This window comes from Lolium rigidum, chromosome 2, assembly GCF_022539505.1.
Source record: "Lolium rigidum isolate FL_2022 chromosome 2, APGP_CSIRO_Lrig_0.1, whole genome shotgun sequence".
Taxonomy (NCBI): domain Eukaryota; kingdom Viridiplantae; phylum Streptophyta; class Magnoliopsida; order Poales; family Poaceae; genus Lolium; species Lolium rigidum.
This window is the reverse complement of record NC_061509.1, coordinates 17354949-17370555: the sequence shown is the minus strand read 5'-3', so window position 1 is coordinate 17370555 and position 15607 is coordinate 17354949. Positions and strand designations below refer to the sequence as shown.

The following is a 15607-nucleotide window of genomic DNA, read 5'->3' as shown; positions in this document are numbered from 1 at the left end:
ATCATCAGCTGCTGTAAACCCATGCCTCAACTTTCTATCGCCTGCTAAATCAATGATGAACACAGGCAGAAGGCAGGTTGAGGCTAATTGTGGCTGATTGCTAGAATCGGCCTCCTTTTCCATTGCAATGTTTAACGAGGGTTTACAACTTCCTGGTTCTCTGCTATAGCGACATGGCATGTCTGAGGTGGGATCCTTGCTTTTTATTTTTTGGGGCCAATCGCGTGGATTGGCCTCCTCTTCATCTTTGCCACGGGAGTGACTGCTCTCTGGCTTATCCTCGCCATGGCGATCTGCATGCCCTGCCATATTGATATCAAACGAGAAACCTGGCTCGCGCCCTATGCAGTGACTGAGATCGACCATGTTGACTTCCGGAAACGGCTGCGTGTCAACTCTCATGGCAAACTGACCGAAGAGTAATCGGCCTTGTTCTATCGCCATTTGAATCTGTCCGCGCAAGACTTTGCAGTCGTTGGTGGCATGGGTGAACGTGTGATGCCATTTCCAGTATGGCATGCCGTTCATCTCTTGTACCGTGGGGATTTTGTGGCCTTCGGGTAACTTCAGCTGTTTTTCCTTCAGCAGCAAATCAAAAATTTGCTCCGTTTTGCTCAAATCGAAGTCAAACCCCTTCGCCGGCCCTGGTTGTTTCACCCACTTGCAGGACACGGGTTTTGCCCCCCGGGTCCACTCAGCTACAGCGACCTCCTGATCCCCTGCAGAATCTTCATCTTCGTCCGTCTCGATCAGGGCGACGCGCTCATGCTTGTCCCGGTACAGTTCGGGTGGCGCTGTTCATACGCTCGTCAACTTCGAACCATGTGCGCCGGTGAATTGTACTCGCTTGGAAGGTCACATCTTTGAGCGGCGCTGACAGGCCTGCTATCGCCAGCTCGCATGCTTCCTTCTCAGATAGACGAACCGAATAACATCGGTTCCTGACGGTCCTGAAGAGCTGAATGTATTCAGACACCGTCTCTCCTCGCCTTTGCCGAACCTGGGTCAGATCGGCAATGCCAGCTTCAGTAGCTTCTGAGTGATATTGTACGTGAAACTGCTCTTCCAGCTGCTTCCACGTCCGAACCGAGTCTGGTAGCAACGAGGTGTACCACCCAAAGGCCGGACCCGTGAGAGACTGCGAGAAGAATCTCACGCGTAGCTCGTCTGAAGCTGAGACCATACCCAACTGTGCCAAGTATTTTCTCACGTGCTCAATTGAGCTGGTTCCTTCTGATCCACTGAATTTTGTGAAGTCAGGGAGCCGATACTTAGGTGGCAGCGGGATCAGGTCGTACTCGTTGGGATACGGCTTGGAATAGCCGATCATTCTCTTCTTCGGCAGGATGCCGAACTGATCTCTCATGATTGCGGTGATCTCATCCACCGTAGGAGCTGCAGCAGTTGATCGTTCATGACTTGTACTTGGTGGCATATTTAGTTAGCCACGCTTCGTTTCTCAGCATCTGCTCCCGAAGCTGTTTCCTGCTCCAGCGACTCCTCCTGCCGTGGCAGTCCTTCCTGCTGTAACCTGGGTCATCCAGTTGTTGCAGTCTGGCACGTTTGTGCACACGTATCCATGTGGAATTTCCTTGGGCGGCTCATACAGAAATTGGTAGTCGCCAGGATCCCCTCCAACCTTGTAGACGACGTACGCCGGTGAACCTTGTTGCTGTGGAGCGGCAAACGTGTATTGCAGTGGTGGCCTTGTGTAGAGCGGTATCTCCCCTTGGTGAGTTCCTAGAGCAGGACCTGACGGAGAGTACTTGTGCTTCATGATTTCCTGCACCACATTGAGCGCAACACGCTCCAAAGTGTTCACCAGGCTCTCAGAATGCCGATCTAGTGAATGAGCAACGGCATAATTGACTTCCTGTCGCAGGGCTCTGGTACGTTCGTCCGAAGGGAGAGATAGATCTAGTCCCTCTAACGCACCTTCGGGTTGGAACCCTTTGAACTTGATCCCGTGCGAACGGGTTTTCTCAAAAGCGCCGATGAGATCGGCTTCCAAGATGGCCTTGAGATCATCATATTTCTTCTTATGCTCAGGAGGCAGATCTTCATACTTGACCGGTTCTTCCGCCATCTCGGATGTTGACGTGGTTGTTGCAGAAGATGGTCCCACCGGGCGTGCCAGAATGTGTTGCCTGCCAAAACCCACCGGCGAGCAGTGGTTAAGCAACACGAAGAGCCGGGAGGCTTCCAAGGCGGCAGTGGGCCCTGGTCCCTCGACGTCGTCCCGCAAATGTTTCGGCACACGTCCTTGCGGTTGCAAGGGCGTGCCACCTGACCTATACCTGGTCAGGAAGGTGTTGGATTGCTTCGATTAGTTTCCTGCATGGCAGACACGTAAACATTAAATACGAGCCCGATCGGCTCTCGAGGTTGCCATCGTGGATCGGCTCAAAGAGCCGATCGCCCCATGGTTTATGTCGGGTTGACGATGGCATGGGGCTCCTGCTTGATCAGTATAAAGCTAAACCAATCTACGACAGCTTAGGGTTTTCACCCTATGATCGGAACATCCTACGCGTAGTTGAGCCTAATAGATACGAAAGATAATGGAAAACTAGTCCTAAAAGAGGCATAAAAACCAACATTAAGTTAATTCCCGGAACATCCCTCTTAGGACTAAGAAACCATACCTAACATACTACCGGATCGTTCAACCCGTTTGCAAGGCCTAACCATGCGGATATTAAACCAATCCTTGAAGAATCAAGGAGCAACTATAACGGATTGGATCTACTAAACAATGAACAAGCAAGACGCTGCCCTTACACCTGGATAGGTGTAAGGGCAGCTAGATATTGAGGGACGGCATAGCTAAGCAGATATGCGTAAGAAAAGCATCTATGCAAGCCCCAAAACATCTACGATAAGTAGTGCTACTCGCCATCAACAACGCTTCAGTACGAGCAGCACAAGGTAAACGAATAAACGTGTGCTGCCTAGATCGCGAGATGCGATTTAGGCAGCATGATGCTTACCCGGGAGAAACCCTCGAAAGAAGGGGTGGCGATGCGCCTGATTTGTGTTTGTTGTGAACGTGATTGTCCTCCTTTTCCGATAACCCTAGATACATATTTATAGTCCAAGGGACTTTCTAATTCGGGCGTGCACCTAACCGGTGCACGGGTCAAACTCTATCTTTTAATTCTAAACTAAGATGCGATCTACTATATTACAGATACATGGGCAATTAAGCCCAAACTCTTCATGCAAGGCCGCTTCAAATATGCTCCACGCGTGTATCCTTCAAGCCCATCTTCACTTACGGCCCATCTCCTGATTTGGCCAAAATCTGGTGATAACAGCACCACCCCTCGCCAATCCGCCGGCTGGTTGCCTGCACTCCGCCGTCCCTCCTCCCACCAGCCTATATTTCATCGTCACTCGTCCCGTCTGCCTATATTTCGCCGTCGAGCAACTCCTCGTGTCGTGCCTCACTTCGACCACGCCCGGCAGGTGTTCGTCCATTTTCCTAGGCGGACATGGACTCGGATGACGAGGAGCAGCAGATGTTCGCCGAGCTTTTTGAAGAAGGGATGGCAGCCGCTGCCCAAGATGATGAGCACATGTTGATCCTAGCTTGCTCGTCCGGCCTGCACGCGGAGAAGGCCATTGGTCGATGTGGTGGGTCGGTACCAGGTTGCCGGAAGTGCAAGCCGAGGCAGCGAATGGAGGGCTATTGCATGCTCTACGCCGACTACTTCGTCGACAATCCATTGCACAGTGAGGATGTTTTTAGGCGTCGTTTCAGGATGAACCAGAAGCTCTTCCTGGAAATTATGTATGCCCTTCGAGAATAAGACTCCTACTTCAGATGCAAGTTGAATTGCACTGACATGACATGGTTTTCCGCCCTCCAAAAGTGCACGGTGGCTATGTGGATGCTGGCATATGGAGCTTCTGTTGATGCTGCTGATGACTATCTTTGGATGGCGGAGTCCACCGCTCTTGATTGTTTCTACCGGTTCTGCAGGGCGGTGATAGCAGTGTTCGGGGACATCTACTTGAGATCACCCACTGTCGAAGACACTGCCCGGATCCTCGCTTTCAATGAAGCTCGAGGATTTCCAGGGATGGTTGGAAGCATTGACTGCATGCATTACAAATGGAAGAATTGTCCGTTTTCCTGGCAGGGAATGTACAAGGGTCACAAAAAAGGTTGTATTGTGATACTTGAGGCAGTGACTACCCATGATCTCTGGATTTAGCACTCCTTCTTTGGTATGCCGGGATCCAACAACGACATCAACGTCTAGAGTGCTCGCCGATCTTCTCCAAGCTTGTTGAGGGTCATGCTCCCCCAGTTGGCTTTATGATCAATGGTCGGCACTACAACAAGGGATACTATCTTGCAGACGGTATATATCCAAAGTGGGCAACATTTGTGAAGACTATCTCAAGCCCCGTCCTCCCGAATAAGGCGGAGTTTGTCAAGGAACAAGAAGGTTGCCGAAAGGACGTCGAGCATGTATTTGATGTCCTCCAGCAGAGATTTGTTGTAGTCCAATTCCCCGCTATGACTTGGTCCAAAGATCAGATGTGGGAGGTGATGAACTGTTGTGTGTGCTTACACAACATGATTATTGAGAATGAGCGAAAGTATCCAGTTCCTCTCAGCGAGCAAGCTGCACCATATGATAGAGAGGGTCCTCTTGCCCAGTCTAATCACCAAGTGCCAACATCGTGGGCTTCGTTCATCGCTATGCGTCACGACATTCGAGACTCCATAATGCATCAACAGCTGCATGATGATCTGGTGGAGCACATATGGAGGCTTCGAGGCAACACCAACTAGTTTCCATTTGATTTATTTCAAAACTTGTTAAATTATTTGCTTTGTTGAACTGTAACGTTTATTTGTAAAATAAACCAAATATTGGCCAAAATTTGTCAAATTCGCCAAACTGTGAATTTATTTGTGAAAATAAAGCCAAAAACTCCGTTCGAGCATCTAGCTGGGGACGGCTGGAAGTTCGGTGCTCCCCATGCCAAAGTTTCGTCCAATATGGCGCTATTTAGCGCCGGATTTGGCCGTGGGAAGCGCCAACGGCTGGGGGTGCTCTAATATGGTGTTGCCCGCCCACTGCCTTCGCTGGAGCAGTTGTGCGGATATCGATCCACGCGCCCCTGCCTTGCGAACGAGGCTTGCCAGGCGTGCGACCATCCGTGCGGCGCGCGGTCAAAAAGTCAACGAGCAGTTGCTATTTCCATACCCCTAGCGTTGGTTTTTCTCAAAAGAAAAACAACCGGAAATACAAGGACCCTTCCGCTCTGTACAAATTCCTTATCTTCCCCCTTATGTATCCATCCCCTGTGTGAAGTGAGCTCCAGCTGAAAACGAACTCAAGCGCTGAGCGGAGACCTCTGGTTGTGCCGTCTTGGTCCCGTTCCTCCGGCTTCGGGTCTCCAGCCGCAACCCCTCGATGGTTCTCGTCTCTCCGCCACCTCAGGGTCAGGGTTGTGGTGCCTCGACCTACGTGAGCATGACGGCGCCTCTGCTCCTCCCACGCCGGCGTGTTTCCCCTTTGCTAATCATACTGGCCGTAGCCTAGATGTAGATGGTATCAGCGGAAGCCAGCGCATGAATCTGGAGGAGGTGCCTAGTGGGGCTAGCGCTGGTCTCTTTCCCCGCGGTGGCAAGGAGGAGATGCCGCGTTGGCGAGGTGGAGGAGATGCCACGACGGCTAGGCGCAGCGTCGGCGAGGCGGCCAGGCTCCCGAGTCAGGAAGTACCATAGAAACTATAGGAGGACCTCGTCGCTTACCTCGTCTGCTGGTGCAAGCTCAAGGAGAAACAGAGGTAAGCAACTTTTGCGTTCTACGAAATGCTTTAGTTCGGTTGTTGCCACTCCTGATTCGGGCCACATTTTGAGTTAAAATCGAAAAAAAAAATGCAGGGCGGGGTGCCGTAAACCACATAGCCGAGGGCGGGAGAAAAGAATCCAGGAAACAGGAAAGATGGTCCACCTAGCTGGTAGTGGTGTGACTGGTGTCGTACTACAAAGCCCACAACAAAGTGATCAAGCGGTAACTAATTTAACAAACAAGCTAAAGAAACAGAACATCATGTCACTGTCAAAAAAGTAAAACTTCCGTCACACTAACATGTGACAACGAACAGATACTTAGGACTGGTGTGAAGTAATTTCGGCTACTAGTTAGCTAGTTGCCCGTGCATCCCTGTTTCAAAAATTGCTAAATACGTACAATTCAGGGATGATGGCCTTTGTGCATATGCAAAAACATATACTAACCTCTGCTCTATAAAAAGATGTCGCAAATTTATTAAAAAAAATTTAGATGTAAAGAGTGTCTGGATATGTTTGAATTTAAACAAATCTCCGACATCTTTGTATACATGAAGAGAGTAACAATAATAGAACTTCCGGTGGCCTTTTGTCTAGATCAAATTACTCGGTGAATTTTGAGAAGTGCACATACCAAAACCAAAACCCATGAGTATCGGTTGCATGGGCAACTAGTTGCACAAAATCCTCTCTTGCCCCGGAAATTTCTGTCTCAGGTGACAATTAGGTGTTCGTAACCATAAATATAAATGTGAGTGTCATAAATGCGACAAAAGCCATGTGAAATGGTTGAAAGTAGAAAAGCACAATGCAACAGAGTTTGAGAGTAGAAGTGGAACTTATCAACAATCTATTTTTTTATATATTTTATTACTTTTTTGAGAGTACGACAAGGCATACCGTATTTTTATAGAAGACAGAATCTTAAATACTATAACAGGTTGAAAAAAAGTATATTACGAACTTCAAAAGAGAGCATGTCCGAAGACCGCCATCACGGATATTACTACTACAACACAAATGAGCATGTTGTATAGTGAGCAACAAAGTCACATCTTGATCGATATCAGTGGCCTCAGAAGATCAACATCTTCGATTGTACTTACCATGTCGACGCACCAACCATCCTTGAGGCCTAAATGAGATGGCAAGTGGATGTCATCATCTTGGACTTTCCGGTGGCATTGTACATTGCGCCCCTGAAGATCAACCTTGGACAACAACGAGCACCGAAGGAGCGCAACCTAGAACCTCCAAGCCGTGTCTCCAAACGCGATTCTCCCAACGGAGGGACGACATTGATGACACCGTCATCGTTCCAATCCAACTCTGCACCTAGGATTTTTCTTGGAGACATCTACCAAACCTCAGTGAGAGTAAGAGAAGTGTAGAAAAACCTTAGTGACGCCTCCAGAGAGGGGAATGACACCCACGAGCGCCGTCACCACCAACACCGACTGAAGATAGGCAAATCTTTGTTCGAATTATCACACACGTCCATCTCTACACACCATACTGGGGCAACCATCCTTGTTGTTGACACTGCCGTCTTCTCAACACCTCGCCAACGTAGCCATAACATATTTGTCCACCGAATCTCTACAAGACCGAGATCGCCATCCACCTTTCCCACGGACGAGAAACTAGTAGTTCCAGACCTCCGTATGGATGACTCACAAGGGCCGCAACACGCGCATCAACTGTTTCACCTCCAAGCAAACAACTGCCACGACCATGGCCCCTATGGCCCAAAAAGGACCCATATGGGCCTGAATTGGTCGTGTACCACCTCATTCTTCCGCCTTGGCACCTCTTGGATGGCATCCGCGAGCCCGACACTTACGTGACCCCCGTCCCACACACTCTGGGTGCTCCTATCGCTCCTGGCCAAGCTATGAAGTGCCATCGTCACCATGGCGGCAAACCCGTGTCGCCCTACATTTCCGCACCCACACATCAAGGGAGGCGCCACCGCATCACGACGCCGCCTTATTTCAATTCATTGGTCAGCTTCCCCACGCCTCCACCTCGTGCCGCACAAGTGAAGCACCCCGTCCTCCCTCACGCACGCAAAGGGGGGCTGTTAGGGTGCACCGGCCTCGCCCAACATCAACGTCGGCGGGAGTGGCGACTAGGAGACATCGAAAATAGGAGTCTGCGGCGGCTAGAATTTGGTCCCCTGGAACCACCTCGCGCGAGCGGTTTGGGAAGGAGGGAAAAATGTTAGACAATTATTACTACTAAAACTCACATGCATGAAATTTGAAGTTAGGCCCACTTTAAGATTGTGTCAGTTTTTTTAAAGATTTGTATTTATCTTGAGTTTGTAATAATTATAATTGAAATTTGTTGTGCAACTGTAGGGTTCATAAGTTGGTGAAACTTTTACGAATTTATTTCTGCAGGGATTTTTGTGTATAAAATACTTATTGGAACACAAGAATATTGGCTGAATTGTATGGCGGCTAAAGCTATAGATTGTAGAATCACTTTACACACAGCACGCGGTGGTACACAGATCCTCCAATCCAAGTATCCCAACTCTTTCACAACTTTACCCAGCACCACCTCGAAGCAAAGCGCTCGACAGAGAAACCCCCACTCCCCTCCCAGCCCAGGTCCCAACCAACCGATCCTCCCCAAATTGATGGCCGAGGTACAGCCGTCGCCGTCGCCGCCGCCGCCGCGCGCAGCCGGCGGCGATCCCGAGGATCCACCCGTGGCGCCGGCGCCGCCTCCGGCGCAGCAGCAGCAGCAGCAGCGTGCGGGCGGCAGCGACTGGTCAGAGGAGGAGGACCCCGACTCCCCGCCGCTTCCGCCTTCCACCACCACCGTCGCCATCTCCAACGCCGCCCAGTACATCCCGCCGCGCGCCGCGGAGCGCACCTCCGAGGTCGCGGGAGACGGCCGGTCGTGGTACTCCTGGAACGGCACCCGCACCAAGGACCGCCGCCGCCCTCCTCCGCCTAGGCAGCAGCAGCCGCAGCCGCCACCGCTGTATCCGCAGACGCGGCCGCGGCCGCAGCCGCAGCAGTGGGTCCCGCCGGAGCCGAAGCTGCGGCCGCAGCTGCCGCACGTGCAGGCCTCGCCGCCGCCGCGGGGCGGGCCGCCGCCGGTGCCGGCGTCGGCGACGGCTAGGTCCGCCGAACGGGACCGCAGGGTCGTGCCCGACGTCATGTACAGGCAACGCCGCACGGCGGCGCTGCAGCGGACGGCTATGGTGGCGCGGGTCGCGGCCGCGGGGCTCTGCCTGGCGGCGCTCGCGGTGCTCGCCGCCGACACCCGCAAGGGCTGGGCCCGCGACTCCTACAGCAACTACACCCAGCTGCGGTAAGCAAAATAAGAAAAATCCCCCTTCCAAAATTCAAGTCACCAAATCTCCTGGTGTTGGGTTAGGGTTCCTAGATTGTTAATCCCTTTGCGCGACTGTGTTATGCTGCTGATTAGGTACTCGGAGGCGGTGAACGTGATCGGATTCTTGTACTCGGTGTTCCAGTTCTTCGCGATTGCTGCACACTTGACGAGGAAGAAGCATTTGATTCCCCGGCCCAAGGGCGATTATTTTGACTTCGCCATGGATCAGGTTTGCCTCTCAGAGCCTCTTGCTCCTTTTCGTAGGTACCTTTAGCATTGTGCAACCTGCAAGCCAGGTGGTGTTACAATGGAATAAGGGTAATAAGGTACCAAGTCATCACGGTGAAGCAAAGTCTAAGCTCCTGAAGATCTCTTTCTTGTGATTATTGATTTACTCCTTTGTGCTTCTTTTTGTTCTGCAATCCCTGTCAGCATGTTTATACTCTCATCGCCCATATATGCTCAAAATGCGCACGTTCTGAGTGTCCTAACTCGCACCAAATATTGAGAAATCTGAATGAAGCCATATTATTATTACTAGCTGTTTATGGTACAGTAGTTGGATACAAGTCTAGGTCAACTTTTATGGGAGACACTAGTAGTATTTGTTTTGGTTCTAGTTGAGTAATACCTCGATGTACCATTGCTGCTTATTGCAAACTGGCTGATTAGGTGTTGCATGCATATTGCCTTGTGGTCTAGAGTGCTCGTCATACTTCATATACGATGGACAACAAGTGCTTTGGTCAGGTCTTCATATGTTTGTTTCATTCGAAAAGGGGGAATTATTAATAAGTGAGAATTGGAGAGTTATTGATGTCTTCCAAAGAAAAAAGGGACAAGTTTCCATTTTCTGTCACAAACAACTGTGTTCTGAAATCCAAACAGTCAAACACTACAGTTAGTCATTGATCCTGAAGATTTAGTACTGGGAGAAATGGTTTTCATGAGGATACTGTTAATTGGGTGCTTCCTGCTAGAACTTTCATTGTGATGATACTGGATTAGCCCTTAGGTGTATCCTTGTATATATTATTTCAGTTTAAGTCACAGATACTTCTCTCATGTGTGGATATATGGACCTGGTTTTGAGCACTACCACATCATGTCCTGTATATCTGTCAGTGATCAGGCAAATGGTTTAGATGGGTACTTGTACAAATAAACTAAGAAAAGGACAAAAAGTAGGAGGAATATGCCATTTAAACTATGCATTGGTTACATGTTATTCTTCATTTATTTCTGCTTGCTGCCAGCTAAATCTTGAGATACATAGATCCCTAAAACATAATTCACTCTGTCACAGTTAAACCAAATCCTCTGGCGGAGCTTTCATGTTTGGTTGTTTCTACAGACTGCATGCTAACATATTGGTTCTTAGTTTTCTACTCCGTTTTGCTTGAGATAAACTTGTCCTGCCCAACACTGTTATGAGTAGTAATTTCTTGAATCGCTGCATGGAGATACCAATATTGATTTATTCCATTTTTTTATCTGTATTGCAGGTGTTGGCATACCTCTTGATATCCTCCTCATCATCAGCAACTGCTCGGGTAAGCGATTGGGTTGACAACTGGGGGAACGATCCTTTCCCGAAAATGGCGAACAGCTCCATCGTCATATCTTTCCTAGCATTCATGGTTTTTGCCATCAACTCCCTCATCTCTGCGTACAATTTGTTCCGCCGAGATCTTTAGCTGCTTGTAATAATAATAACCTGTTGCTAATTTTCATTTGTGGACAAAAATTTCAGTGCAGACTTTGTTATGTTGTAAATGGATCGAATGAAAGTAAGTGCTCAATTCTATACTTCCGGTAATGATATATCTGTGTCCATTGCTGTTGGTGTAAGTTTCTGTGATTGTTTTTCAAAATTATAATACCGAAGTACCAGTATTTTTCAAGAATATACGTTGTTTTGGTCAAGACATGATCTAGAGCTGTTGTTATTTCTACATTTAGAAAATCTAGATCTAATTGCTTCAAAGAACCAATATGTATCGTGGATGAACTAAATGTAATGTACAGAGAACAAATACCAAACCAATTGTTTCCCTACTAAAGATTGGCTAGATAAAATTTTGGTTGAGATTTTGATTGGCAATAGAAAAAATGAACATGACGTGATAAAATAGCATTGAAATGCAAAGATTGGCTAGTCCAAACAAAGACCAATTTTTGGTCGTAACAAAAAATATTCATAAGTACACTTTGGTCACAATGAAGACATATCCTTACTAAGGTATCCATGGGCCAATGTCGGCAACTATGAGGACATGTCCCTCCGAGCAAGGCCAGCGGTCGTGTTTTTTTTCTTTCCTTTTACCAAGGGCGAGGGCACCCTAGTTCCTAGAGATGCAAGTGGATCCAGCCAAAATTCCATTTGTAGTTTATTTGTGATTTCTAATTTTAAATTTGGCTTCATAGAATCTACATTTGGTCAAATCAGCCTCCTTGCATAATAAAAAGCAAGAGAAAGGCAGCCTAGAAAATAGAAATACCCTTATCCAGACCACACAATTTGTAAGAGCTTTCAGCACTGGGTACGCCTTCATAGAACCTAGATTCGTAACTAATACTCCCTCCGGTCCCAAATATAAGCCATATAGTGTTTTGAGAAAAATTCCATAATATAAGGTTTACTATGTTGCCCCACTTGCATGGAAAATATTTTTAGTGATTTGATTATGTTTTCTTAGCTTATGCAAAGTCCTCTATTAGCTCACGTTAATTGCCTAGGGTTAATCCTAACCAAACAAGATGTAATTTTTTCCAAAAGTGTGTTTCTTAATTTCCGTGCCAAAAACTATATGGCTTATATTTAGGACCAGAGGGAGTAATAAATAAATAAAGCTTCTTGTTTGTTCGTCTTTTGTTGCCCTTAATTTTTGGCCAAAATTACGACACCTGCCACTGATTAAGTAAAAGAATATGGTTCGTTTGGCAGAACTCCCCTCTCACTTCTGTACTAGTTCGGCCAGATACACTCGCTCTCGTCTCGCGAGAAACAACCGCTTGGTCGAGGCGGTTCATGTTCCTCTCGCCGTCTGCGTTTTGTCGCTCCCCTTCCCTCCGATCGCCGTCCTAACATCGCGAGGGGAAGGGGAGGTCAAGTTCTTATATGTGTGTGTTTTAGTCCTAGGTTTTGTAGGTTTTTGAGGTGCCTCTATCGGTGTCATGGTGAGGCATATGCTGATGGTACTTCTAGAAATAATTGTCTACCGGTCCATGACCCTGGTCATCGGAGGAGTTGCTGATGCCGGCGAGAGGCTTGTGGAGTCCAAGTTGTAGTTTTATCTTCAACACATGAGATCATTACCCTTTTATTGTTATAAAATAAACTTTATATTGGAAACAGTGGGCACTGACGCATGTTTTGTAGCAACATTGATTTTGGAATTCATGATTAATTAATATTTTTTATATTTCTTATTTATGTTTTGATGCCAACATATTTATATGTACACGAGAACATTTTCTTTGAAGTTTGTGAACGCTTAATGTAATATGCATACATTTTTATTGTTATTTCATATATTTCATATTTAATAATTGTATGGAGTACACATACGCTTTATTTGAAAGTAGTAAGTATTGTATGGTAAATAGATGAATAAATGAATTTAAGTATGCGAAAACATTTCTTTCGAAATTCAGGAACATTCTTACGAAATACTTAAATATTTTTCTTTGACCATAATTATCCTAATTTTAAATATACGGACATTTTCTCAGAGTCGTGAACATTTGCTTTTGGAATAGAAGAGCATCTTTTCAGAGTCGTCACACAAACAGAAAGTTTTCGTAACCATACAAACGGTGACAGAAATACTTATACATATACATGTAAGTATAAAAGTATTTTCACTGTATAAATGCTAGAACGGTTGACATTACCAATCAGGATAAGTGGAGTATTATCTATCCGGTTAGTTTTTTTATTAATCCAATGCTTTATATATCTACCCGGTTGTTTTTTCTTTACCGTAGATTATATTCAACTGTCGCCTCGTTGTAGGAGAATAACCCTTCCCAGTCTCATGACCTCCATTCCGATGCAAAATTTCCCCACTCAAACCCCAGCCCCGTCCGCCTTCCTCACACCAGGGTGTGCGCCGGTGGTTCGTCGTTGCCGGCGCGCTCCAGCATTCACGGCCGCTGCAGGAAGGACGGAGAGCTCTGCGGAGTCTTCCGTCGTCGTCTCCACCAGGGCGAGGGCCGGCGGTTGGTCGTTGCCGTCCGCATTCACCGCCGCTAGAGGAGGGAGCGCGACCTCCTAGGCGGCGGCGGCGGCAATGCCACGCTTCCGACCCCGCTCCCCTTCTTTCCACGACCACGGCCCCTCACCCGGCTATCAGCTGCTGAACGAATTCAAGGATCGCCTGGGCTCGGAGACGCTCAGTCCGGAGCTTGCGCACCAACTGTTCGGCAAATTGCTTCGTCAACCCGTCAAGGTACCAGGACGCGCGCTCAACGGCTTTTTCGCCGCCCTCGCGCGTGCCCCGCCCTCCATCGCCTGCCCCGATGGCCCTGCCCTGGCCATCGCCCTCTTCAAACAAATGGCCCGAGCAGGCCAACGTGTGGTGACGGCACCCACCGTTCACACATACAACATACTGATTGATTGCTGCCACCGTGCACGCCGCCCGGACCTAGGGCCTGCCTTCTTCGGCCACCTCCTCAAGACAGGTATCAGGGAGGACGTCATCACTTTCAACAATTTATTGAAGTGCCTTGGTGACATGAAGAGGACGGAGGAGGCTCTGGACGTGCTGCTACACAAGATGCCCGACGATCTGCCTAATGTCATTTCCTACTCAATAATTCTCAAGGGCTTCTGCAACAACGGGAGGAGCCAGCGTGCGCTTGACCTGCTCCGGATGATGACCAAAAAAGGATCTGACCACTCTCCCAACGTGGTTTCATACAACACGGTAATTGATGGCTTCTTGAAGGAGGGTGAAATAAGCAAAGCTTTGGATCTATTCCATGAAATGAAACAGCAGGGGGTTGTGCCTGATGTGGTGACATATAGTTCCATTATTGATGGGTTGTGCAAAGCAAGCGAAATTAAAGAGGCAAAGGTGGTCCTTCGGCAAATGGTCGATAATGGTGTTCGGCCGAATACCGTGACATATAATAGCCTGATCCATGGATATTCCACTTCGGGCCAGTTGGAAGAAGTCGCTAGGTTGTTGGAAGAAATGAAAACTCAAGGTATCATGTGGGACGTTTTTACTTGCAACTCATTCATGGACTATCTTTGCAAGACCGGAAGAATCAAAGAAGCTGCAGAATTATTTTACTCCATGGCTGAGAAGGGCCATAAACCCGATGTTGTCTCATACAACACGCTTATTGATGGCTTCTTGAAGGAGGGTGAAATAAGCAAAGCTTTGGATCTATTCCGTGAAATGATACAGCAGGGGGTTGTGCCTAATGTGGCGACATATAACTCCATTATTGATGGGCAGTGCAAAGCAAGAGCAATGGACAAGGCAGAGGGGGTCCTTCGGCAAATGGTTGATAATGGTGTTCGGCCGGATACGGTGACATATAGCAGCCTGATCCATGGATATTCCACTTCGGGCCAGTTGGAAGAAGTCGCTAGGTTGTCGGAAGAAATGAAAACTCAAGGTATCATGTGGGACATTTTTACATGCAGCTCATTCATGGACTATCTTTGCAAGACCGGAAGAATCAAAGAAGCTGCAGAATTATTTTATTCCATGGCTGAAAAGGGCCATAAACCTAATGTTGTCTCATACGCTATTATGCTTAATGGGTATGCTATGGAAGGATCCCTTGTTGATATGAATGATCTCCGTGACCAGATGGTACGAGACGGAGTTGTACCCTGTCTCATTGTTTACACCATACTGATTGGTGCATATGCTCAGTGCGGAAAGATGGACGCAGCAATGCTTGTCTTCGAAGATATGTTGAAGCATGGTGTGAACCCTGATCAGGTCACATATTTAATTGTGATAGCTGCATTTTGCAGAATGGGCAGGATGGATGATGCCATGGACAAATTCAGTGAGATGATTGATATGGGAGTACCACATGACACTGATGTTTATGAGTGCATGATCAAGGGTTACTTTAGACAAGGTGATTTGGTGAAAGCCAATGAATTGTTTACTGAAATGAAGAACAAGGGTATTCGGCGTAGGCCACAGAAGGGCAGTGGAAGAACACACTATGTTTGACTTTATTATCCGCGCTGGTTAGAGGCCTGATCATGTTTTATTTACTTCAATGATCGATGAATATTGCTTAGTCGCCAAGATGGAGAAAGCATTCAGAGTAGTTGATACTATGGTATCAGATGGCATGAGCCCTAGTGTTATTACTCATCACTTGTTCCTTAGCATGCTTATGCTCTCGTTGTCTTGATGTTCTCCAAATACTTTGTTATTATGATTGGTAAAT

At 47.7% G+C, this 15607-nt stretch overlaps 2 protein-coding genes across 2 annotated transcripts; both read left to right on the top strand.

The window, feature by feature from the left end:
* Window positions 1–8337: 8337 nt before the first annotated feature.
* Window positions 8338–10981, top strand: LOC124686024 (CASP-like protein 4A2). The gene is made up of 3 exons (XM_047220032.1): window positions 8338–9148; window positions 9266–9401; window positions 10678–10981. The coding sequence occupies exons 1-3, from the start codon at window positions 8466–8468 to the stop codon at window positions 10867–10869; spliced, it is 1011 nt and encodes a 336-aa protein (XP_047075988.1). The 5' UTR covers window positions 8338–8465; the 3' UTR covers window positions 10870–10981.
* A 2483-nt stretch (window positions 10982–13464) lies between these two features.
* On the top strand, window positions 13465–15555 carry LOC124686023 (protein Rf1, mitochondrial-like). The gene has a single exon (XM_047220031.1). The coding sequence runs from the start codon at window positions 13468–13470 to the stop codon at window positions 15382–15384; it is 1917 nt and encodes a 638-aa protein (XP_047075987.1). The 5' UTR covers window positions 13465–13467; the 3' UTR covers window positions 15385–15555.
* Window positions 15556–15607: the final 52 nt, after the last annotated feature.